The sequence below is a fragment of the Narcine bancroftii genome, chromosome 10, assembly GCF_036971445.1.
Source record: "Narcine bancroftii isolate sNarBan1 chromosome 10, sNarBan1.hap1, whole genome shotgun sequence".
NCBI classification, from domain to species: domain Eukaryota; kingdom Metazoa; phylum Chordata; class Chondrichthyes; order Torpediniformes; family Narcinidae; genus Narcine; species Narcine bancroftii.
In genome coordinates, this window is record NC_091478.1 from 14,243,474 (window position 1) to 14,270,880 (window position 27,407).

Here is a 27,407-nt window from a genome sequence, read left to right on the forward strand (position 1 = left end):
TTCAACTCCAGGATGTGCACACTAAATGGTAGCATCGTGTTGTGTTTTTACAGCGGAGACACTTAGGAGCGCGGGTATATAGTCTAACGAAAGTGGACTCAGAGGTAAAGAGGGTAGTAAAGGTGTTTGGAGCATTTGCCTTCATCAGTCAGCGCTTTGAGTACAGGAGCTGATTACAACTGTACATTGGTAAGTCCACACTTGCAGGAGTGTGCAATTCTGGATTCCTAGCCCCAGTTGGGGGGAGGGGTGACTAAAAGCAGAGGGTATAATTTTAAAATAAGAAGGAAATTATTTTGAAGAATAACGAGGGGCAACATTCTCACACAGGGGGTGGTAATTATGTGATGTAGTAGAGACAGGTACAGTTGCAATGTTTAAAAAACATTTAGGTTGGGTTTTGAATAGAAAAGATTTACAGAGATATGGGTCAAATGAAACTAACTGAGGGATGCAAAAGTAAAACACGAAAATCTGCAGACACCATGGTTGAAGTATAAACACAATGCTGGAGAAACTCACTAGGTCAAACAGTGTGATTTATAGAGCAAAGGTAAAGATACATAACCAACCTTTTGGGTTTGAGTCCATCAGAGAATGCAAAAACCTGAACCAAGGTGCACCATCAAGATGGTGGTGGTGGGGGGGGGGGGGAGGTGGGCCCAGTCCCAAAGTCAAGAGGGAGGGATAATAGGTGGATAAGAGAGGGAGGAAACAGCAGCAAGCAGGAGGAGAGATGGCTCTGGGAATGGAGAGGGAAAGACAAAGAGAAAGGGAGACGGAGAGTAGGCTAGCAGAAACCCGAGAAGTCGATGTTAATAAGTGAGGGAGATATCTTGGTCAGCATTAACAAGTTGAACCAAAGGGCCTGTTTCCATTCTGTATAATTCTACAGCTAGAAGAATTTCATTGCCTTCTAAACGCTGCCACACAGTAAATGCATTTTAAAAAAAAGAACACGTTTACCTGACCCACATTTCCTCAATGTGTGGATATCACATACACTGGGCTACTTATGCTTGTAAAAGCACACATTCTCTGTTCAAAATGCGTGCAGGAGTGCTTAAAACAACAATTGCCATTACTTACATCACTTTGTAGTTTGCAAGCTTCTCGAGCATGCTTCACGTCTAGTTGCTCCGGGTCACATGTCCAGTTATGAAAGTGCTGCCTGTAGTTAGTATTACTAACTTGCTGCTGGCTTCTTCTGGATTGTATAAAAACAGGCTGGTCCAGTCGTAATCGGTACTTGGATTTGCTCTCCTCAAACTGTTTCTTGTATTCCTTGGCACTCTGAAGTCTGCTGGCAGCTAGGAAGTGCTTCATCTTTTTATCATTATCAATAGTATGGCAACCAATCTGTTGGCCCCTCTCTTGCACAAATGCCTGCTTGTATTTGTACTACCAGAAAAAAGGATTTTAAAAATAAAATCAAATTATATTCGCATGTATTCAACAAATTAAAAATCAGCTTACAATTTTACTACTTCAAAATTATTTATCAATCACTCATTCTAAGCCTGAACAGTCATTAATATCCACATTTGAACTTGGTGGTTGATAACAAATGTCCTTTTATAAACAGTCAATAGTATTTTTGTACATGGTTTTAAAAAAATTCCAACAATATCACGCTGATCCAAATCACAGCACAATAAAATCTAAGCAAAGTTTATAAATCTTGAAATGCAGCAGATCGGATCTCATTAAACTTCTGTGTTACAGACATTAAGCATCCTTTAATCTTTCATATTTTTAAGCAATTGAAATGCAGTCATCAATTTCTATGGAAGACAGTTACACTTGATGTGAATTTGGTTGAAATATTTAGACAGAGGCTTTACATTTTGCAGGAAAATATTGGTTCTTACATCGCTGGCTATTTCCCTCGATGCTCTTGCTGTCTGGAAGGGAATGGCATCCAGCCCAAGGTCATAACCCAGTGCCCTTGTCTGCTCCCAGGATGTCTTGTAAGCTTTCTGTAATATTAAGAGCAACATTTAGGAGTTCTCTCACATCTGGTTCTGCTTACACCACTGGTGACGGCACTTCCCAGTCCTCACCAAAACCTTGAAGTGAATAGCAGGATGCTCATAGTTGGTCTTGGATGAGCATTCCTGTAAGGGAGAAGCAGGCATCTTTGTCATGCCATCTTACAGCATTTGAGCTGAATTAGGAATCCAGTTTCGTAACATCAAACATCGATAGCAGATGCGCAAAATTGACTGCCAATAGCAATTTCCATTCACCTCAAATGCACATTAAAAACTCACTGCTGCTTTAAAATAAATGGTGCAGTAAAGTTAATGGTGAGTTTCTTAATAAATAAAATCCTACATTTTAATAATTGAGCAGTTATTCATTGTTCTAATTTAGCTCGACTGTTATTACTGCTTTGATATTTTCACTCCGATTAAGAAATCAGGCCACAACAGTTATTTTCGTGTGCCAAAAAAATGGCTCATTCTACATAGAGCAAGTATTTTTGGCACCCAACATATAATAAAAAAGGTGGACACATGTACCCACCATTGGCAATGAATCACTTGCGATAAATGTCTGGATCAAGGTTCAACCCCTGCACCTTTTGACCTGAATTCAGAAATATACACAATAACCCATAGCTTACGGCAAGTGGCGATGTTAAAATATGCAATGTCATGTAAGAGTGGGCTGCATCCTTTTGCCCAAAACATAGTTTAATCATCTGCAGACATGATGGAGGTGGAGAGGGCGAGCAAAGTCTTAGAGTCACTACCTCAAAGGATCTCTCCTGGACCCAACACACTAAGGCATCGTGAAGAAAGCACGCCAGCGACTCTACTTCCTCAGGAGTTTGCAGAGATTTGGTATGACATTGGAAACCCTGTCATATTGCTACTGATGTGTGGTGGGCAGTGTGCTGACTGGCTGCATCACAGTATAGTATCGGGACATCAATACCTCTGCACATAAAGCCCTGCAAAAGCCAGTAGACACAACCCAGGACATCACAGGCAAAACATTCCCCATCATCAAGAACAGCTACAGGGAACGCTTCCATCGGAGAGAAGCAGCAGCAATCAAAGATCCATCAAAGATCATCAAATTATCAAAGATCATCAAAGATCCTAGCACATGCTCTGTTCTCACTGCTACCATCAGGAAAGAGGCATAGATGCCACAAGGATCGCACCACCAGGTTCAGGAACAGATGCTACCCTCCACCATCAGACTCCTCAACAGTAAACTCAATGAGGGAATCATTTAAGGACTCTTACTTTTGCACTTGATTGTTAATTTTCCTCTCTGTATTGCATAGTTTATTTACATTTCTTTATTTGTTTACATGTGTACAATTTTTTTTTGCACTACCAAGAAGTGGTAATTCTGCCTCGCCCACAGAAAAAAGAATCTCAGGGATCTATGTGATGTTAGGTATGCATTCCATCCATAAATCTGAAATCTGGAAGAAGAAAGCAACTAATCGAGTTTAACAATGAGAGAGGCTAATAGTCAGTAGAACAACTTACATCACTGATGTTGTAGGCATTGATTCGTGCTCTCTTGAAATCAGGATGGTCAGGTGGTATCGTAGATCTATGCATGGTCTGTGCATTCCTTGATCTGTATAACCTCTGCAATACAATGCATCATTAAATGAAATCTCACTTTAAACTCAATTTTCTCCATGGAACGCAGTTGCCATTAGCACATAGCTCATTTGTAAATACCAAAGCAAATAGATGTTTGACTGCATGAAGAAAAATGACCAGATAGAGGTTTGGCAACATTTCCTTACAAGGTTTCCAGTACCTGCTGTAAAATTATCAGAACACTCTTGTTTTTCTTGACTGACACAAGATACCAGTAACTGAAAATTCAATTATCTTACTTTCATTTGATTAAACTTAGAATGTCCTGCATTGAATAGAAGACATAAGATACCACTCAAACAAACAAAATGATTCTACTATAGAGTTAAAAAGAGTTGCTTATTGTAATATTTGTTAGGTGGCCACAAAGCATTTGGAATCCAATAGCATAATGTCCACATTTACAAAGAAGGCTCATTGTTAACTTAAACTTACTTCAAATCTAGAAAATTCTTTTTTGGCTCTCAAAAAGTACAGATCATATGTTATTTCATCTGGACTATATCAGAAATAGATTACTGTAATGTTAAACAATTGGAATAAATTAATTAAGCACCTCAGATGAGACTGGCCACCCAACCCAAGCCCCAGACAACCCAACTGGATGCATTATGTCCGGGCTTGGTCCAGCTGTGCATTCTGACAAACTATTCGGGTTCAGTTCAGGTTGAGTTGCGCAGACCAAGGTACTTATTGTCGACTTTAGGAAGGAGAGCCAAGGGAATGAAGGGTCAGAATCTTTGAGTTTCCAGGAGTCACTATTTCAAGAAGTTCTTTCCTGGAGTCAGCACAATGAGGCAACTATGAAGAAGGCACAATTAAGCCTTTATATTTGAACAAACCACCATCTGAAGTGGTGAATTTAGGCTCAATTTTAACATTTAAGAAGTTTGGACATGTACATGGATGGGAGGGATATGGAGGGCTATGGACTGGGTGCAGGTCAGTTGGACTAGGCAAAATAATAGTTCAGCACAGACTAGAGGGGCCAAAGGGATTGATTTCTGTGCTGTAATATTCTCTGGTTCTATGGAGTTTGATGACATTTGGCATCTCAGAGTACTTTATCAAACTTCAGCAAGTGCATTGTGGGAAGTACACGGACAGGCTACATCACAGACTGGTTTGTGAATTTGACTGCCCAGGAACACAGAGGACTCCAGAAGGTAACAAACAAGCCCAGGTCCATTACAGGCTCCAACCTCCCATCCTCAAGAAGGCAACCAACATCATAAAGAACTCCCATCACAATTTCTTCTCACTGCTACCTTCGGACAGAAAGTACACAAGCCTGAAGACTGACACCTCTAGGTTCAAGAACAGTTTATTTCTAACACCCATCAGTTTTCTCCCTTTGTTACACTAATCAGGGATGACACCAACACTGCAACAGAATGATCACTGCTATTGTAAAGTCAATTATTGCACTCGGATAATTGTGAATATTTATTATGTTTTTTGTATTCATTTTCTCTTTTTTCCCTTAACCAGTTTTAGGTTTTATTTCATAACTTCAAAGTGGCAGGGAAGGAGATCAGAGTTTCCGAAGACTGTTCTCGAGTTGAGCAGCCCACTGTCTCCTTGTATCAACTGCACAGAAAACCACAGGGGTGGGGGGGGGGGGGTGGGGGGAGGTGGAAGGAATTCCCAATGGGAAAGGGATGAACGTACAGCAGAGGTGCAGATTCTCTGTCGGACCTTTCTCTGGAGGCTTTCTCGGTCCTGGACTGCCGAGGCCACGAAGCCGAGAGTGGTCGGAGGCTCAGGCAGCCCACGGACAAAACTGCCAAGTTTGGTGCGGAAAAGCCCGCTCTGGATGGGCTTGTTCAAGTTGCAAAGTTGGTTCTTCCCCACAAGCTTAATGAAGAGGTTACTGTAGATCTGGCTGAGATCATCCCTGATGGTTCCCCACACCCAGGTCAGTGTTCATGACATTGTCTCTTTTTAATTCAATTTAGTTATGTATTACAAAGTAGCTTTTCTTTTGCAGCACGTATATTATAAAATGTATATGACAATAAACTCATGATCATTTTCATGCTAGGCATCATGACTTAAAAATCCAGACCTGTGCAAAGAGGAAGTATTTGCTTGGTTAGCTTATATATTTTATTCAACCATTTGAGGACAGGACCGTTGAAGCAATGATTACTATTAGGCCACTGGCCTAAATTTGACACCATACATTTTCTCTACCTCTATCCTGATCCCCATTCCTGCATAAAAATCAGTGAATAATGCTGAAATTACAATTGATTTCTCTTTGCTTTCAACACTACAGTTAAAGAGAGATGTATGTTCCCTGAATTAATTATTGCACTTCCATCAAACTTCATTTACTTATTTCAGAGCTAGAAATGCTATCACAGATCTGAAGGGGAAAATTGGATGCAGCACTAAAACATTATTGCCACATGAAAGGATATTTCAAATCCCTCCCTTAACATACATCGCTGCATTGCAGGTAGCTTGTCTTAGCATGGATGATGTCTGCAGAATCAGTCACACTTGTAAACTTCAAGGAATCAGGATGCTGTCTGTACTTTGTCTAGAGAACAAAGGAATCAAAAATTAATTTAATATACTGTTGAAAATAAAATATCTAATGGATTCAGACTCTTTTCCCCCATATCTGTTCCAGCAATGTCAATTCTGTTCAAGGATGATTATAATGTATTTGGTGTGTGATAGAAATCTTCATGTGTCCTTTCTAACAAATGTGGGATTTTTCCTGATAAACCACAGAACTAATTCTACCAAGGCCAGACATTGGTAGATGACTGAAAGACAGATTAATATTGGATTCAGAGTCTACAAAGAGGAACCTTGTATGGAAATAGTCACATGTATTTAGTTTGTTCATTCATTACATTCCTTTTAGGAAAAGTTAATGAAGTAGACTTAGTTCACGCCATGACCAATTATTTTATTGCAATTCTCTTAAGTTAGACAAATACTTTGCCAGAAGGTTCAAATTATATGTCTAGCAGGAATTCGTTATCTCATCTAATCTATCATGGCTCACTATCTGTTTAGCTGAAAGGCATCTATGACTTCAGACTTTTGTTCGAAATGAGAAAGACCATTGGGTCTGTCTGAGTGAAGAAAAAACTGCTCACTTTGACAAGTTTTCTTGGGCAGCTTAAATCATGGGGAAATTCCTGATAATCTTGGTGAATCTCATGTCTTGTAAAATATCTGGCACAGTTAGGACTTGGGAAAGTAATTCTAAACAACCTTACGTGAGTGACAGGAGTGATTACCTCACTGATAAGTTCACCAGCCTTCTTCACTGCTTCAATCTGTGGGGAACCCTGTGTCATCCATGCAACACCTCTCAGGAAGCTGAGATCAGATTTGTACTGTATCTGCAGAAATGAAAGATGTGTGAATCACTTATAACAGAGGTTAAATACAAATGACAATACCATCAGAAAACATCAATTAATTGAAGATCAAAAACGCACCATAATATGGCATCATATTTCTCTGCTTGAAGCATTGTTGAATTTATACAATGATCGGTGTGTTAGGTAGTATCAGAAACTCTAGGAGCATTTAGTAAATATATAGCTGAGTATTTGAATTACCCCTGCACAGAAGGCAATGAACAAAGTTCTGGAAAATGGCATTAATAAGTCTCTTTCTACACTACATCACTCAATGACATGATAAATGACAAACCTAACTTGCAACAAATACACTGATTTGCGTAAAACCTCTCGACTTACCTCACTCAGCTGATTATATGCTTTCTTTGCCAATTGCGTCCTCATATCACTTGGCAGTACTGTATATGAATGAAACAACTTCTTATAACCCAAGTCACTGGCCAAGGACTGGGCAGTCTTTGCATGCACCAGGTTCACCATGTCCATTGATAAATGGAACTGCGTTCGGCTTTCTTGCGATTCTTTCTTGTACAACTTGTCACTCTGTAGCTTGCCAACGTGCATGCAGTGCAGCATCCTGGGGTCATCCAGAATACTTCTAGCACCAATATGTTTTCCCTTCTCCCTGACAAAAGCATTCCTGTAGTGATACTGAAAAAGTGAATGCGACTTATTAAAAGATTCTGATGAAAAATCATTGCGTCACAAGTGCTTAAGGTGGAAAAAAACAATCAGAAACTTGATGTGCATATTTTTTCTCTGCCTCCATAAACCTCACCACGTTTTCTGCAAGAAACAGCCTTCACCTTCTGTAATTACAAGATTATTCGTACTCCACAATTTCTGGATTGACCTGAAACATTAACTCAGTTACTCCCTGATATCAATGACTATCAAGGACTCCAAAGACTGAGTGAGGAATGATAGGCTTTAATACACATTAGATTTCAGCTGGCCCAACTCCATGTGCTCAAATGAATGGAAGGGAGGCAGGGAGGTTGACCTTTATGGCCAGGTCACAGGGGGAGGGATTATAGGGGATCAAGTCATCAGTGGGTGGGACAGCCACTTCTACACAGGACAGCACATGACAGAATAGACATATCACCACACTCCCTCCACAGATGCTTTTATCTCCAACATTTGAAATTTTCTGCTTTTAGACGACTGAAGGCACTCCACTCCAGTTTTATTTTAAGAGTGTGGTTATCTCTAATTATTGGTGAACTATAGTACTTTGGGGCATGGAAAACAACTTTCAGAACTGTTCTAAAAATTTTGAATTTTTTTTGTTTAGCTTTTTTCTTTTTGCCTCTTCTCTTTCCTTCTCTTAATCATGACTTCCTTTCTGGCCCTTGTGCATGATTTAGCACTGGAATAACCATTTGAATTAGTTCAGACTTGATGGGTTAGAAGAGTATCTTCAGGTCTTTTATCTTCAATGCAAAGGAATACAAGAAGTGAATAGGATGTTCATTTGCATTGAATTCCAAAGACAAATTCTACTTCTAGAGCCTTTGAGCTATATGGTATGGAAACAGGCCTTTTGACCTACCTGAGCTGGTCCCATTTGCCTACATTTGGCCCATATCCCTCTAAACCTTCCTTATCCATGTACCATCAAGATGGCTTTTAAATTTTGTTTGATGCAATCTGTCACTTCCTCCGGCAATTCATCCCACATACCTACTACTTTGTCTGGAAAGGTACCCCTCAGGTCCATTTTAAATCTGTTCACTCACATCTCAAACACTCTCTTGGGGGGCTGGGGGGGGTGGGGGGGGGAAGGAAATGTGACCTTATACATTTCATTAAGAATTAGTTAAACATGTGAGATGTGGAGATTTCTGTTCTCACTGTTTCCAGACTCCTGCGGTTTTCTCACCCCAGAAAATTCCAATAAAAGACAAAAATATAATGAAAATGTAATAAATATGTTCATTGTTGACTGAAAAATGCAAACTAAATGGATTTGCAGCAATATCAACATTGTACGTCACAGTGACTCAATATAGAATAAATACAACTCATAACATTGAAGTCACCCTTTCACAAATCTAATGATATAAATGGAATGTTACATAATAAAGCATTTCTATCAGTATGGACACTGCAGCTGAAGAAGGCAACAGGAAAACACTTCAGTATTTTTCCCTTGTATAATCATGAACTCAAGATCGATTAGGGTCCCACTGAACGAGAACCGGGGAGGCAACAACTGCAATTCAGAGGGCCAGGGATCATGATGGATGGAGAGAGAGAGACAGGATAACCCATGCCAAAAAGGCAAGGCATCACAAGGAATGACGATGACCAATTAAAGTAATTTATTTTCCCCTTACCAAATTAAACTAATTTGTGTCTCTCAGTGGTAGTATAACCTGGGGAGAATTTCAATGACTCAATATGCATCTCAAACATAATAAGTGCTTGCTAGAAAGCTGGTAATGATCTCCTGGATCAATATGTAGGCAAGTGTTTAAATAGTTGATAAGCACTTCTAGCCAAAGCAACAAAGAGGGGGGTCTTTGAAGACATTACATAAGAGTGGTCCATTTCTTGTTAGACTCTGCCTGTAACTTTGAAGGAGAACGACAGGAGAAAGCTGGTTGATTTATCTTCAGCCTTGGGACAATTGCCCCTAACTTCTCCCAAAAGGTCACTTCAAGTTTAATTTGAAGATTTTGGTGAGGTCAGGAGGAGCAGGATTGTTCCTTGCATTCCCCAAAATTAGGCTGCTGTCATAGCTCATCTTGTCACCCCACCTAAATAACCGTGCCAAACGACTGTCTTTGCCTCCTTTCCCCAACTGGCTGATTTTGCCTTTGTTCAGCTTTTCCAACCCTTGTTGCTTGAGATTCACTGTGGTGCAACCACTGTGTGTATGTATGTATTGTGTGAGCTGGCCCAGCCCCTGAACCTGTGACTCCTCCCTCCCAGAAATCCCTATAAAGGCTGTTACACCCAAACTTCTCCCTCAGTACCTGCCTTGGAATTGGGCCAGCAACATGCGAGATATGTTGGTGTCTTAGGGTGATTAAAGCCTATTAATCACAACTCTCAGTCTAATCTGATTGATCAATAGCGCGACATTCACTGCAAACTTGCAAGTGAGGTTGTGTTCATTCAGTGGACACCGTGACTGTTACTTCACCACAAATAGCCACAAGATTATGCAAATGAAATATATGCAGAATTATGTACATGCATAAACAAGTGTTGCTCTTACATCACTGGCTATTTCTCCGGATGCTTTTGCACTCTGGAAAGGAATGGCTTCCAGGGTCAATTTATATCCTAGGGCTTGCTGGTTCAGCCATGATTGTTTATATCTCACCTGCAAAAAGCAGAGTTTGATGGTGTTGGCACATTTTAAAATTAAAAACAAAGATAATCAATTAACTTCTATGGTTACCTCACTGAGGTTTGCTGAATTAATCCTTGCCCTAATATATTCAGGTGAACTAACAACTGCAGTGTAATGATGCTGGGAATCTCCTCCTGCAACTCTGTACAAGCGCTGAAAGACAAATAATGTAAATTAGTTATATTATCTGTATAACACATCTGTGAATTAAATAGCATGTTTCACTCAGCATGTCCTTTCAAAGTCTAATTATAGCCCATTAATATCTAGCATCCACAAGCACACAGAAGTAGTTTCAATATATGCTGGAGAGGGGCAGATGTGTAGATTTAGTCAGGATCAAGGCTTGGGGCATTGAAGTTTGCACCAGTGGCCCACAATGTAAATGTCTGTTGGCACACTGCACAACCCACCACCTACAATGCCTGTTAATACACAAATCCATGGGAGAAATTGGTCCCCTAAGCCTTAGAAGTACAGAAACTGAAACAAAGATTCATACAGAGAGACAGAGTGATAGATATCAATGAGATAGCATATCACAAAATAAATTACGTCTTCAAGTGATACAAGATGACGCGTTCACATTGGTATGTTAGATAACTATCAGATTTGTAGATTATTAGCAGAAGCCCGATTTCTACCCAATCACTGATTATGATCTACATATCTCTTAATTACCACATATACTCATGTAATCATTCATACCGGGTAATAGTTGACCACTCCCACCCCCCATTTTTTGCCCCCTCAAAATAAAATCACATTTTTTTATGACCCGTGTAAAAGTTGACCCCCACCCCCCACACATTTTTGACGCCAACCATCCATCCTGACACCCCGCCTGTGGATCCTCGCCTAAGCCACCTACCCTTCCAAGCTCCCGATGCCCCAGCCATCCACCCATCCTCATCTCAGCCGTCCACCCATCTTTGCCCCAGCCGTCCACCCATCTTCGCCCCAGCCGTCCACCCATCTTCGCCCCAACTGCCCACCCATCTGAGCTCCCACCATCCTGACCATAAATTCTTACTCCAACTACCTGCCATCCAAGCTCCCGACACCCCAAGCCCCCGCCCCAGCTCCCGAGGCCTCAACTGCCCAACCATCCGCACTCCTGAGGCTCTGACCACCCGTCCACCAACACTCCCAATAGTTTGGCCACAGATCCTTGCCCCGGCTACTCGCCCACTGGAGCCCCCAACACCCCAACCGTGGATCCTTGACTTGGCCACCCAGCTTCCCCAGCTCCCAAGGCCATGACCCATCTGAGCTCCTGATGCCCTGAACGCAGATCTTTGCCACAGCCACCCACCCACCAGAGCTCCCAACATTCTGAGCCCGAACTCGATGCCTGGTCCTGGTCTTGAGCAACACAGGTACTTACCACAGTCAAAAGTTTGAACCATGTAAAAGTTGATTCCACCCAAATTTAACCAGAAATATTGGTTCAAAAAAAAGTAACAATTACCCAATTATATGCAGAATTTTGAGGTCAGTAACCTCACAATTGTCAGTTTGTGATAGCTCCAGTGGTCTCTAAACTCATCCTACTGCTTGTAGATTCCAACAATACCCTTTCCCCTGGTCCACCATCAGGGTTCATGCATGTCTAGATCATATTTCCAACACACTCTACTCCCAGAACTGACCCCATTACTCATAGATCCCCCAACAGCCAGTCTTCACAGGACCCCAATAGACCTTAAAACCAAATGTACAACCCTGCCAGATAATAACAGCCCTTCCTGACTTTGCTGGTCACTTTTCAAAGCCACATGACCAATGCTGACAAATCAATGCCATTGACTCAGGTACCAACGGAAAGACAAGCAAACTAACAGCACTCTCCTCTCCGAAACCATTATCCCCAGATTTAAAGGCCAAGTTATTCTCAGATGGCTGTATTAGTCTGATCATGTTAGTTGCATGCTCAAGTCCAAACTTCTGAAACAGAAACTGTCTTCTGACATCAGTCACAGGAGAAAGCCACCAGACGGATGGAGAAAAAGATTCCAAGGTGTTCTAAGCTTCCTTGGAGAGGTTCAATATTCCTCCATTTCCTGGTAATCTGGCCCATAATTGGAAAAAACAGATAAGGAGCATTTGAAATAGTATTGGGAACCTTGAAGCAGAAGATTTGCATAAGCAACAAGAAAGGAGCACCACAGCATAAATGAGTTACCTACTCACCCTGTCTGCTACCACTAGGTCAATAGTGCAAGAGTCTGTGGCCCACACTTTGGCCTCACTCATGTCCTCAGACCCCACAAAAGCTGGAGTGAAAGCAAGTCATCTCTAATCCCAAGGGACTGAGGAAGAGGAAGAAGAAGAGAACATACCCCACTCCCACAACCAACCACAAGGCCAGGCATTGAGGCAACCCCAGTGATTTTACATGCTCATTCTTTTTTTTGGTGTACCCCACAGAGAGATTTCACTATATTATAACTATCAGCTAACCTCATTGGCAATGATGTTACTGAGTTTCGCACGAATTAAATCAGGTGAATCTGCCACTTGCGTAAACCTTAGTGAATTCGGATGCTGTCGGTAATTTTTCTGAGAATGAAAACGAAAAGAAATCATTTCTCCTTCTCAACATCCATTTCTATTTCCTCCCTTCACACCATCTGCATGAAAGAGATTGTCCAATTTTACATGGGCACCATTTCAAAAAATGCAAATATTCATTCGTCAAATACCAAACATCAGGGTCCAAAAATATCCTAGCACCCAGATATTCCAGGAGCTTCTGCTGAAATTTAAGGGGTAAAACTCAAGGATGGAACTGGGATGGTAGAACAGCAAGGCTGTCAATTTCTATGGTAATGCCCAAGTGATTATATGACCAGTTTACACAAATATACTGGAGAAACTCATCAGGTCCCTCAATGTTCTTTATGTAGCAAAGATAGATACAATAACCAATGTTTTAGGCCTGAGACCTTCATCAAAGTATGAGCAAAAGCCTGGCAGGCGCCTTTATAAAATGGTGGGAGGAGGAGCACAGAGTCACAGGTAAAAGTTCATAGGTGGATATGGGTGGGAGAGCACAAGAGGAAAAATGCTGAGAAGTGATTGGGTGGAATAGCACTTAGAGGGAATGGGATTCAGGGAAGCGGAAAGGAGACAAAGGGACCGGGAAGAGATGGAGACAGGGAGGGGCCTAATTAAAACTGATGTTTCTGCCATCCAGCTGGAGAGCGCCCAAATGGAATATTAGGTGTTGCTCTTCCAATTTACGGACAGCCTTGGTTGTATGTCCAGTGAGGGTAGCTAATCAATGAGAATTGTTTCATTGCCTCTACAAGGTACTTTTAGCACAGAGCCTTGGTGAAGGTACACAGCAAAACCCTTGGTATCTGACACCTGTTACTTGAGACTGCATGTTAAGTGGATTGGCCAACTGACTGTTAGGGGTTGCCAATTTTAAACTTACCTATTTATTTTCCTCGATGTTTTTGCTGATTGCTTGAGGCTACCAGTTGCTTGAATTTTGCATAATGATAAATTTTTACTGTATATTGATTTACGCCCTTCAATCATATCCTCAACTCTATCCCCACTACCCAAAATGTATTTGTGTCAATGTATTTACATCAGAAATTATGCCCATTATATCATCTCTGCAGAACAGCCCATTTAAATCCAGATGTGTCCATGTGGGAGCCAAATGGTGCATAGAATCCATATCATTTCAGTTAAATTGCAGGCATCTTGGTCAATATTGTTTGAGACTATTAGCTCTTTATTTTGTTATTAGTGTTTGATAAATCTTTGGTATTATCTGGGTCAAGACATGGGGCTGCGGCTTTGAACCTAGATGAGGAGTGAACCATTACTGAACACTCAAATATTCTCATTTAATTAGCACAGACTGAAAATACTAGATTTTTTAAATAAAACTATCATCTATCTTCAGTCAGATGAGAAGTATTTTAACCCCATGTGTCAGAGACCAAGGCTAACTACAAATACAACAAATGATTGAAATTTTAACTAGTGGTACTATAGTCTTAGTTTGGCCAGTTGATAACACTCGTGTCCAGACATTTGGGTTATATTGGACTACAAGTTGCACTCCCAACACTGTTTAACTCTATCAAACAAATTCCCATGTTTGAATGAAACCATGACTGGGGAGATTCCATGGCGATATGTGGAAATTGTCAGAAATGTATCCTTTTTTTTTTTCTACACAATGTTCCTTCAACATTTCTTCTGGTCACTCCAATATAGGAAGGATGTGGAGGCTATAGATGGGATCAATAGAAATATTTACTAGGATGCTACCTGGATTAGAGGGTATGAGATATAAAATTAGGCAAACTTGGGTTGTTTATTCTGAAACATCAAGAGATGTTCTCTTTTTTTTAATATTTTTTTTAAGAGATAGTTCATACTCTAAACTGATCTAAAAATTTTTTTTATGATATATTTTTATTCTGCAATATTATTGTTTAATATCTCTGTATTAATTCGTTATTTACTATGTATTTTTCATATCTCTTTGAACTGTATGTGTTTATAAATTATAAAAATAATAAAAAGATTGGAAAAGAAGAGATGAGGGATGGCTTGATAGAATTTTGTAAAATTAGGAGGGGAATTGATAGAGCACACGGTCATTTTTCCTGAGGTAAAAATATCATGTACTAAAGGACGTATTTAAGGTGAAAGGGGAGAAAGTTAAAGGAGAGCAGTCGGATTTGTAGTGGAAGCAGATCTGATAATAACGTTTGAGAGGTAGGCACGTGAATGTGCAGGAATAGAGGAATGTGTCATACGCAAGCAGCAGTTTTACTTTAACTTGGACATCATGTTCATGCAGGCAGGAGGGCTGAAGGGTCTGGTCTTGTACTATTCCATGTCCTATTCAATAATGCTAAAATCTAGAGAATGCTAAGGGATTTTGATAAAGAGTCCAGACCCAAAACATTATCCAGGGATGTTGGCTGGCCTGCTGAGTTTCTCCAGCAATTCTTAGCTCAATGCCAAAAGACGTTGTGTAATTTGTGAGATCTCTGCATGCAAGGTGGCACAATTGCCAATATAACTTCAGAATAGTCCATTACCAAGCTAGCGAACAAATCACTTCTCTGCCACACAGAGATTACACATACAGATTTCACCGACTGTAAAAACAAAATTATAAACTCAATACTGTAAAAAAAATGCTCACCTCACTGATAAGTGCACTTGCCCTCTTCATCCTTTCAATCCCCAATGCCCCTGTTGAAATCCAAGCCACTCCTCTCATGAAATTCAAATCAGATCTGTACAAATTCTAAAACAAAAACTAGTTACCAAAAAGGTTTCTAATTTTTTTAATTTAAATTTAGACATACAGCATGGTAACAGGCCATTTCAGACCACTGGTCCGTGCCGCCCAATTTACACCCCATTAACCTAAGTTTTGAATGGTGGGAGGAAACTGGAGCCCCCAGAGAAAACCCACGCAGACACAGGGAGAACTTAAACTCCTTACAAACAGCAAGGGATTCAAACCCAAGTCCGGTTCCAATCAATGGTGAATTAACTACCACCAGCGTCCCTAGGCTGAGCTTTAGTAAGGCTTTCCCTGACCTTGCCCCCCCTGCACCACCCTTCATTGAAAAGAATAAGGTGATGTTAAGTTACATTAAAAAAAACGTATTAGGGGTCTCCAAAGTAGTCAATATCAACCCCTAGGAGTCGATGGGACTAGCCAGGAGATTGAAAAGGGGTCAATAAATGCTAAGGGGGGGGGGGGGGGGGGTTGGGTGGAAGTGTAATGAACTTTTGGGATTGAAAGATTTGTAAAGCCCAAGTTCCCCACTCATGCCCGAGCCTGATGTCCCCATTCCGGTCCCCTAGGCTTAAGTCTACTCAGCCTAATGGTCCCGATCGCTGGTGCCTTAAAGACATTGCGTTAACCACTACACCAACCATGCTGTCCATAATGGTCAATGTACATCATTCAAAACAAAGTTAAGAAAGCGATGATAACATTGCCTTATTTGTGGATATCATTGCACTGCAGTTCCTGTTTAGGGGGAACAGAGTGGACAGAACTTGATTTGGTGACTCGTTGCCTTCACTGGAACATCATAGGCTGCCCACCCATAATTTCCAGTCCTCACTCGAAAAACAAAATCACCTTTACATTCAGCCAATCTATTAATTCTTTCTTGCTTCTCAATTACGGTGTGTCTAACTTCATTTTTATACATTACTTTTTTTTTTTAAATAATCGGAATTGGTGAAAAATAAGTTATCTAGTTAAGTAATGGAAACACAAGACAAGGATGAAATGAAGAATATGAAATAAGAAAGCACATGATCTGAGGTTCATATTCACAAACATTACCTAGTTAGCTAAAACACAAAATGTTGGAGAAGTTCAGCAGGTCAAACAGCGTCCTTCATCAAAGGGCTCACGTCTGAAACATTGGTTCTGTATCTTTACCCTTACTACAGAAAGGACAGTTTGACCTACTGAACATCTCCAGCGTTTTGTGTTTTTACTTCAACCACGGTGTTGACAGATTTCTGTAATTTACTTACCTAGTTAGCTAGGATGCTACAATTAACCTCATTTATAGATTATGGGGGTGAACAATGAGTAAAACTTGCAGCTTGAATCACCATTCATTGGCACTTAAAGAAAATACATGTGGAGATGCAGAAGGTTAGTGCAGATATGGGCTCATTATCCTGATGCAGAGTCACACATGTGAAAATGAATATCCAGGGGAAAAGATAAAAGTGGGTGATAGACAAAAAAAATAGGACTGGGACATAACACCCAGAAATGCCGGAGCAACTCAGCCGGTCTCGCAGCATCCATAGGAGATAAAGATATATTACCGACGTTTCTAGCCTGAGCCCTTCTTGGAGGAGTAAGAAGAGGAAGGGGCAAGAATAAAGACTGAAGGCCACAACTTCCACTGAGTACCTGCTCTCAAGGTGAACATACCTCACTCTGTAGATCATAGGCTCTCTTTGCCCACTGGACCTTCATGTCATTAGGTAGCGTTGTGTATTGATGAATAATATTCTTGTAGTTCTGGTCACTTGCTAAGGTTTGGGCTTTCTTAGCATGTACAAAGTTCACCATATCCATGGGTAGATGGAAATTCGTCTTTGTCTCCTCAAAATATTTTCTGTAGTTCAGCTGATTTGAAAAAAGCAAGCATTAACAACATTTTATTATAATTTTTAACGAATGGTCATTTGCTTTGCAGAATAATACATTGATAACCCGTGGAAAGAGAAATGGGGAAGAGACACATTATGTCAGGTTCATTTCATTCTGAGATTGCATGGCGTTCCCAAAAAGTTGCATCAAGACCAGGATTTTTTGCAGGGGAGAAGATGTGCTTCCATGAAAATAAAACAGGGTCCACAAGACCCAACACCACCATTGCCCACACAGCTTTCAACCCCACCCCAACACCCATTCCTTCCTTCCTCTAGCCTGAGGACCTAGAGGAATCCTAACTTTGTTTTGATGACACATCTCACAGTTGACTCCGACCCCAAGCCCCATCTCCTGCACTAGGGTCAACCTGGTGGAACCATTGGGACTTCACTGATTCCAATCCAGATTGTGGAGATGCAGGGTAGAAAAGGCCATTAGAGTATGTGGCTTTGTTACATTAGTGGTTCTATGCTTAACAACTTGAATACATTTTATGTTCAGCAGTTTTTTTCCCCCAATTGCAATAATTTGAAATTTGTTATTCTCTCTTTCTTTGGCTTGGCTTCGCAGACGAAGATTTATGGAGGGGTAAATGTCCACGTCAGCTGCAGGCTCGTTTGTGGCTGACAAGTCCGATGCGGGACAGGCAGACACGGTTGCAGTGGTTGCAGGGGAAAATTGGTGGGTTGGGGTTGGGTGTTGGGTTTTTCCTCCTTTGTCTTTTGTCAGTGAGGTGGGCTCTGCGGTCTTCTTCAAAGGAGGTTGCTGCCCACCGAACTGTGAGGCGCCAAGATGCACGGTTTGAGGCGATATCAGCCCACTGGCGGTGGTCAATGTGGCAGGCACCAAGAGCTTTCTTTAGGCAGTCCTTGTACCTCTTCTTTGGTGCCCCTCTGTCTCGGTGGCCAGTGGAGAGCTCGCCATATAACACGATCTTGGGAAGGCGATGGTCCTCCATTCTGGAGACGTGACCTACCCAGCGCAGTTGGATCTTCAGCAGCATATCTATACTTCACTTAAAAACCAAGGTAGCTTTGATGTACAGGAGAAGCTACTGTTGGACCTTGGAACAATCTGAGGAAACTAGTTAAGGAGGAGAAAGAAAATAAAATTCAATATCCACTGAAAATAAATAAATATGTCTAATTTGGGATTCTTAACCAGAGACCATCACAATGGCAAAATTCATCTTGGTCTGATATTGGAAGGATAATGACTGTCAACACTGGTGACCAATGTGCTATCGGATCTGTTACATCACTAACTCTATGCCTTCCTCCAACATCAGGCAACTTCAAGTCAAAATAAATTATGAGTGAGATTCAATGCAAATTTGAAAACTCAACACACCTATATTTGATATTAAGCATAATCCTTACCATTCTGCCCAATCCAGCACAACACAAATTATATCACCCCAACACCCCAAACTATATTTACCTAATCAATAACACCAGCCCCCACACACCTGCTCCCCCATGTGCTGAAGTAAAAAGAAAATACATGTACTCAAACACTTCCAAGTGCTTTTCCTACATACATCACTGGTGAGTTTGGCTGCATGCACCAAATGAGAAATGTTCAGATCGTCCTCCAGTTTCTGGATTCCAACCATCTGACCTCGAGTCTTCTCAAACGCTTCTTTGTATTTGTACTGTAATAGAAAACACATGTTAGGAGCCAAAGTTCAGGGAAGCGGTGAAATAACATAGAATAAAGCTTGGAGAAGTCCTTCATTTTCTTAATTTGATATCCTGCAATTTGGCATGTGGTACACACAATCAACATAAGTATGAGGTTTCTGCCTTTGAGTTTAGAAGAGTCTTTTTATTTTTTTTTAAATTGTTCTAATATTACCATCATGCACAGAGAAATTTCAATCAGTTCACAAACATTTCAAAACTAATAACCTGCAGCAGAATCCAAGACTTTTGTACCTTAAAAGGTATGCATCTAAAAATAAAATTATAATATAGTTGAAGAATTGTCATTTAATGATAAACATTACTGGCCTCAATTTTGCTGATAAAGGTCACCAAATCATCTCCCTACATGAATAGCCAAATAGATGAATCCTAAACTTTGTTTTGATGACACATCTCACAGAGGACTCCGACACCAAGCCTCATCTCCTGCACTAGGGTCAACCTGGTGGAACCATTGGGACTTCACTGATTCTAATCCAGATTGTGGAGATGCAGGGTAGAAAAGGCCATTAGAGTATGTGGCTTTGTTACATTAGTGGTTCTATGCTTCATATTTTTAACAACTTGAATACATTTTATGTTCAGCAGTTTTTTTTCCCCCAATTGTAATAATTTGAAATTTGTTATTCTATACTTCACTTAAAAACCTAGGTAGTTTTGATGTACAGCAAAGATGGCAGCTGGGTCAGAGATATTTCTGGGGTAGAACTTCTCCAGGCTGGTGATCAAGGCCTTGCTGCCACTTAGGCCTTACTAATGGAGTTCAGAGTTGGCTCTTTAAGCAAATTTGGGGAACCCCCTCCATTAATCTTCGTCCGCGAAGCCAAGCCAAAGAAGAAAAAAGGGGAACTAATGTGAGCCATGGATCTGTAGTACAAGATCTGACCTATTGATTTTATTTTGAATTACAGTCCTTGAGAAATTCCAATCCCAGCATGGATTTGTGCAGGAAAAAAATCACTGATTTTTTTTTTTAAAAGAGGTAACCAAAAGGATCGACAAGGTGTTGTAAAAGTTTTCAATCACATGGGATTCAGAGCAAGCTTTGCAGAAGAAGTCAGAGTGTGGCAATGTAAAATTGGTTCTCAGATTGGAGGTATTTGACCAGTTGGGTGCCACAGGGTTCAGTACTCAGGGCCCTGTTATTTGTCACATACTAACAATCTAGATGATAACGTAACTGGCATGAACAACAAGTTTGTGGTCTAGTGGACAGTGCAGAAGATGTTTAAGGTTAAAATAGAATCTAAATCAACTAGGAAAGGAAGAAAAGGAATGGCTGATGGAATTTGGGCAACAGCGGAGGAGTCACGTGATAGAGTAGTGGGCGGTAGGAGAATACCAGCCCTCTCCATAAAAGGAGGAAAAAAGTAAAGAAAAAGCAAAGCCACAGACACACAAACCACAACAAATAAAAGGTGTGGAGGAAATGGCAGCAAAGAAAGAAAAGCCAAAAACAACGGGAAGAAAAGAAGAAGGAAAGACGCCGGAAGAGAAAGGTTAAGGCCTTTACTGTACGAAGAAGAAGGGACCCACCATGGAAAGAGGAGCCCACTCCCTGAGGTCATTGGAAACCCCGAAGGGTCGCAACCCACCGAACGCAGGACTACAAGGATGGCTCACGGAGCCAAACAGAGGTGCGCAACCACGCACGACAAAGACAACACTGACGGGAGAGGGGACCAGCTGTGGAGTTCCACTCCACAGCTTGAACAGCTGAGAAAGACCCGACAGCAGGGCTCCCAGTGGGAAGATATAGAAAATAATGGGAACGGGAGGGAGGAGAATGAAAAAATGAAATCAGAGACACAGCAGATGACCAGCCTAGAGGAAGAGGACCAACATCAAGACACCATTTAAAAAAAATAACCCATCAAACTGAGATAAACAGCCCAACAAGAAAGTCAGAAGAGACACAGATACAAGGGAGAGGTAGAGGACACAGGTCCTGAAGTGGACAAAGTGGAAGAGGAGGGAGAACATCAAGCTCTGCACAGAGAAATAGAAGATAAAGTGAATGGACTGTACATAGATAGAAAATTTTTTGAAGAATACATGGAAGCAGTAAAAGAATGGCAGACATGAGAATTTAATGAAATAAAAAGAAGAATAAAAGGTACAGAAGAAAAAGTGAGTAGATTAGAGATGGTCATGACAGAAATAGGGAAAAGAGTAGACAAGGTGGAAGAACGAGAAACAACCATACAAATGGAAGTGGACAACTTAAAAAGGAAATTGGAAGAATCTGATAAAAAAGTTAAAGAAACACAGGAGTTGTTAGCTCAGAAGATGGATATAATGGAAAACTATAATAGGAGAAACAATATAAAGATAGTGGGCCTCAAGGAAGATGAAGAAGGCAAAGATATGAAAGAATTTATAAAAGAATGGATCCCCAGGGTCCTTGGAATGCCAGAAATACAGGAAGGAATGGAAATAGAAAGGGCACACAGAACATTAGCCCCAAAACCACAGCCACAGCAAAAACCAAGATCCATTCTAGTAAAATTCCTGAGATATACGACAAGAGAAAATATATTGGAGAAGGCAAAGAAAAAAAATGAGAGAAGACAAAAAGCCACTGGAATATAAAGGTCAAAAAAAATTTTTCTACCCAGACACAAGTTTTGAGCTCCTGAAGAAGAGGAAGGAGTTTAACACAGCAAAATCGATCCTATGGAAGAAAGGCTATAAATTTATATTAAGATATCCAGCAGTGCTGAAAATAGTTATCCCGGGACAGCAAAGCAGACTGTTCTCGGATCTGGAGAAAGCACGAGAATTTGCAGAACGCCTGCAAAACAGACAGAGAGATGAAGAGATGTAACAAGAAAAAGGATGACAAACTTCATATAAAGAAGAAAAATAACATATAAGTAAGAACTAAGATGGGGAAGAAAGGGAAGAAAGGAAGTAAGGGGGAATTAAGAGGGTGAGCTTTGTTATATGTGAAGATAAAAGTTTTCTGGAGGGGGCTGGGTGGGAGAGAATAACAGTCACTGCGAAATCAATTGATGCTTGCGAGCGGGTTCGCAATCCAAATGGAGAGGGGAGATGTGGTTGCCCAGCAAGGGACAAGGGGCAACTCAGAGAGGGGTGGGGGGGACATTTGGGGTTAAGGGAATTTTAGATGTGGGAACAGTGGAAATATTTTATGTTTTAGAAGTGTTGTCTTACAGTGCATTCAAAAAAAGAAAGCAGAAATGGATATGGGGGTAAGGTGGTGATGAGGAAGCGGAAATGAGAGGGAAACAAAGTATGAAATGGCCATGTTGAACTATATGACTATAAATATTAACAGAATACATAACCAAATCAAAAGGAAGAGGCTGTTAAATTTACTGAAGAAATAAAAAATAGATATAGCATTCGTGCAGGAAACACATCTAACGGAAGTGGAACAAAAGAAATTAGGGAGAGATTGGGTAGGGCACGTAACGGCAGCATCATATAATTCAAAAGCCAGAGGAGTAGCTATATTAATCAATAAAAATGTACCAATCAAAATAGAGGAGGAAATAATAGATCCAGCAGGGAGGTATGTAATGATAAAGTGTCAGATATATTCAGAATTTTGGAATTTGCTCAATGTATATGCACCTAATGAAGAGGATCAAAAATTTATGCAAGATATCTTTTTGAAGATTGCAGATACGCAGGGGAATATACTGATAGGAGGGGACTTTAACCTCAATTTGGACTCAAAGATGGATAAATGGAAAAAAGACTAGCAGAAAGAACAAAGTAACCAAATTTATGGTTAAATCGATGCAGGAAATGCAACTTTTGGATATATGGAGGAGACAACACCCAAAAGAGAAGGAATACTCATATTATTCAGGAAGACATAAAACATCCTCAAGGATAGACCTGTTCCTGTTATCAGCCCACATCCAAGGGAGAGTTAGGAAAACAGAATATAAAGCTAGATTGTTATCGGACCACTCACCCCTGTTATTAGCAATAGAGCTGGAGGACATCCCACCGAGAACGTATAGATGGAGATTAAATTCCATGCTACTTAAAAGACAGGATTTTAGAGAATTCATTGAGCGGCAAATTAAAATGTACTTTGAAATAAATACGGAATCAGTGAAAGATAAATTTATACTATGGGATGCAATGAAAGCCTTCATCAGAGGGCAGATAATAATAAGTTATGTAACTAAGATGAAGAAGGACTACAATCGGGAAATAGAACAGCTGGAAATGGAAATAGCAAGTACAGAAAAAGAATTAGCAATAAGGGAAGATATAACAAAAAGAAGAGAATTGGCGGACAAAAAAATAAAACATGAAACACTACAAACATACAAGGTGGAGAAGAACATAATGAAGACAAGTATTATGAGCTAGGAGAAAAAACACACAAAATACTAGCTTGGCAGCTTAAGACAGAACAAACTAAAAGAACGGTATTGCCATCAAGGAAAAGGGAATTTGGGCAACAGCAAGATGATGCCTTTAAACCTAACTGGACATACAAATTGAAAGCTGACCCCTGGGAGTGTGGCTGAACAGAGAAAGACTAAATGGTACAAGTACTTAGTTCCCTGAAAATGGTAACACAGATACACAGGGTGGCAAAGTAGTTGTATGGCAAGTTTGACTCATCAGTCGGGGCACTGAGTACAAGCTGACATGTCAGCTGTACAAAACATTGATGAGACCATACTTGGAGTATTGTGAGCTGTTCTGGTCATCACATTTTAAGAAAGATATGTTTAAAGTGGGTGCAGGAAAGATTCACAAAGTTGTTGCCTGGATTTGAAGAGCTTGAGTTTTGAGGAGAATCTGGATTTGCTGGGACTGTTTTCCCTGGGGAAAAGGTTTATAAAATCATTAAGGGGCAGAGATAAGGTGAATAGGCACCGCCCCCCCCCCCCACTCCAGGGCAGATGAGAGAGGAAAGATTTGAAAGGGTCCTGAGGGGAAAGATTTACACACAGACAGTGGGAATAGATGGAACGAGCTATCAAGGAAAGTGGTAGAACCAGGAACAATGACAACATTTAAGGTATATTTGGACAGGTACATTACTGGGAAAAGTTTAGGATGTTGGCCAAACCCAGGCAAATGAGGATGAGCTCAGTAGGTACTTTAGTCAGCACGGACAATTTGGGCTGAAGGGCCTATTGCCATGCTGTATGAAGCTATGACTCATCAGACTGCGGTGAATTATTTCTCTGCTTTGACTAGAGACTAACTGATTAATTTAAGCCAGCAATGTGTACAGCAGCATCTGAAGACTGAACTGTGGAAACAAAAAATCAAATTCACTGCATTTCTGCAATAAGGTTGCTTAAAAATGAAATGGGCTCTATGAAGTTGGAAAGTTTTGCAATTTCCAAAAGTCAGAAGAATTCAGTCTCAATGGAAAGTCACTGTCAAACATGTCAGAATTTTAAATTACATTCCTATAAGATTGCAGCATGCTGCCAAAGGCCTCAGTAAGTTGCTTCAAATGTGAGCACTGGAAGGAATTAATAGAGAAGAAACCTGGTACCAAAAGTGGCCAACTCTCGGAATGCTGAAAGATGTATTTTAATCAGAAGTGGACTTCATTAAAATATTAAAAACCGTGTTACAGGATGGTGGCTGTTAAAAAGGACATTATTTAGCCTACAGTAACAAGAGTGTATTATTCCCTTTTGCACTAATCATCTACACTGAATTACATACTGATAATTATCCTTGTAATGAATAGAGGTAAGTCAGGAAAATAGTCAAATACAGATAACAGAACTAATACGAACATACATGTCGGAAAAACAAGTTTTAATGGCTTCAAAATGCAAGTTTGCCAAAGGCCAAGTAATAGTTGAGGCTGGATTTAATCCAAGTGTATGAGTGCAAAATTGCTCAGATGGATAGCTTGGATTAGCATTGATTCGAAATACCACATAAACTGCTTAACTATGTCTTCTTTGCATCTCTGGAAAGTATTAACTTTAGCAATTTCCAAAGCAGTTATCTAGAGTTATACTTACATCACTAATAATTTCTCGGGAAGCTTTGGCAGCTTGGAAAGGAATAGCATCCAACTCTAGTTTATATCCACCATCTCGCAATTTTGTCCATGCCTCTTTGTAGCGTATCTTTAGAACAAGGAATAATTTTATTTGACACACTTTCACAGTATCCCATTTAGTTTTAAGATTTACACAATTTAAAAATGGAGAAATGGTCCTTGTCAGCCACACTAAAAACCAATCCCAACTTATGAACTTTTGGTTCTTAATTCTTTTCATTAACTCTTCCATTAGTGCAAAACTATGGTGGTTTTGCCATAAAGTCTTTTATTGAAATACATTTGTGTCTTGATTTAGACCCAATTAATCATGTGCCTTCTCTTTTTGAAAATCCAATTACAAAGAGCAGATTAAAATATATATTACTAAATGAGCCAATAACTAAAATCAGAAACAACACACTGGTAATTTTCCTGCAGGAATAACATTTCTGCAGTATAGCCAGTATAATCACAAATTTTAGCTAAGCAACGATTTGCATTCCATTCGCAAGTCATTAAATATCGCAGTATCGTCTTTCACTGTCTTGCCAGCTGGGGCTAATTAGACTTTTGGTGCATGGATGTAAATCGTTCAATTTGCTCAGGGCTTTGTAGCTTTTAAAAAGGTATCTCACTTTTGTGAATGTTGCGCGTGTCTAGGTAAGTGATATCAGTGCTGGGAAATTGAACCATCCCATTATCAAAATCGAGCTCTCCTGAGCTTTATTCAGAGTAAAACCTACTATATTCTGCTCTAAACATTTATTATATAATTCCATTTCTCAAACTAATCATACTGTGATTTATCTGAATGGAACTGTCAACTTAGTACCATAAAACATCAATAATTTTCCTCTGAAATATACCGAGGGGAGGGGTGGTGGTTCGCATTGTTAAAGATGTAATGTTGTCCTGGTTGATCTACCAATTTACATCCTCTCTAAAAACTCTGCCATCCATACCGAAACTCCTATTCATGCATTCTGACACACTTTTGCTAGCTATTTTACATTGACATCTTGTGTGACAACATTTTCACATTTACTATCTCAATAATGCTCTTCAGATCTACTCCAGCCTCATGCAGACCCCTCTGATTGTCTGTGCTGTTATGTTTGAGGTTGTCCCTTCATATGCCAGGACACTAAACTCTGAAAATTCCTCCCCAACTCTCTACAAGTTCTTTAAAATCAGACAACTTTGACAAAAGTTCAGGGATAATGGTCAGTGACACAGAGGGACATTGGGGTTCAAATTCATACATCACTCAAGGCCACCACATAGGTTGATAGGATAGTTAAGAAGTTCTACGGGATTGAATTCAGAAGTAGATACTACAAATCTCTGGTAAGACCAGACTTAGATTATTATGTTCAGTTCTGGTCACCTCATTATAGGAAGGATGAGGAAGCTATGGAGAGGGTGCAGAGAAGATTTACCAGGATGTTGTCTAGATTGGGAAACAAGTCTTATAAGGCAAGGTTAGCAGAGCTGGGACTTTTCTCTTTGGAGCATAAAAGGATTGAGAGACCTACAAGATTATGAGAGGCATAGATAGGGTGGACATCCAGCACCTGTTTCCAGGGCAGGATCAGCAAACACCAGAGGACACAAATATAAAGTACAAAGAGAAGTTTAGGGGAGACATCAGGAGCAAGTTTCCTTTTTAAAAATAGAGTTGTGGGTGCCTGGAATGCCTTTCTAGGTATGGTGGTTGAGGCTGAAACATTAGGGGCATTTAAGAGACTCTTAGACAGACACATGGATGAAAATAGAAGGTTAAGGAGCAAGGAGGGTTTAGTACTTTTTTTTAAAGAAGGAATATATAGGTCAGCTCAACATCAAGGGCTGAAGGGCCTGTACTGTGCTGTATTGTTCTATGTTCTAAACCTTTGGTCACCAACTACAATTTTCTTTCAATCAAATTTTTCTTGGTCAGTTCCATGGCAAGTGGACCACTTGTTCCATCAAAATTTCTGGATAATTTAAGCAGATCATTGCTGATCTGACTGTCTCACCTTCTTGGTCAAGCATCCATTTATCGCTGTCTTAAAACTATTTTGACTTGGCTTCAATTGCTGTTTGTGGAAGTAGTTCTAAAGACACAG

General features: G+C 40.3%; 1 protein-coding gene across 13 annotated transcripts in view; it reads right to left on the minus strand.

Moving 5' to 3' along the window:
* Positions 1-27,407, minus strand: part of nrap (nebulin-related anchoring protein) — a 108,945-nt gene that overhangs the window by 2,051 nt on the left and 79,487 nt on the right. For 12 of the 13 annotated variants that reach the window (XM_069899961.1, XM_069899958.1, XM_069899964.1 and 9 more), the window contains 13 exons: positions 25,277-25,384; positions 19,121-19,234; positions 17,356-17,553; positions 15,580-15,684; positions 12,858-12,956; positions 10,443-10,547; positions 10,257-10,364; positions 7,367-7,678; positions 6,899-7,003; positions 6,085-6,183; positions 3,513-3,617; positions 1,872-1,979; positions 1,090-1,401 (listed from right to left, as the gene is read on the minus strand). In XM_069899961.1, coding sequence (XP_069756062.1) covers positions 1,090-1,401; positions 1,872-1,979; positions 3,513-3,617; positions 6,085-6,183; positions 6,899-7,003; positions 7,367-7,678; positions 10,257-10,364; positions 10,443-10,547; positions 12,858-12,956; positions 15,580-15,684; positions 17,356-17,553; positions 19,121-19,234; positions 25,277-25,384 — 1,878 coding nt within the window. The remainder of the gene's footprint in view (positions 1-1,089; positions 1,402-1,871; positions 1,980-3,512; positions 3,618-6,084; positions 6,184-6,898; positions 7,004-7,366; positions 7,679-10,256; positions 10,365-10,442; positions 10,548-12,857; positions 12,957-15,579; positions 15,685-17,355; positions 17,554-19,120; positions 19,235-25,276; positions 25,385-27,407) is intronic. The other variant, XM_069899960.1, reaches the window with a different exon arrangement.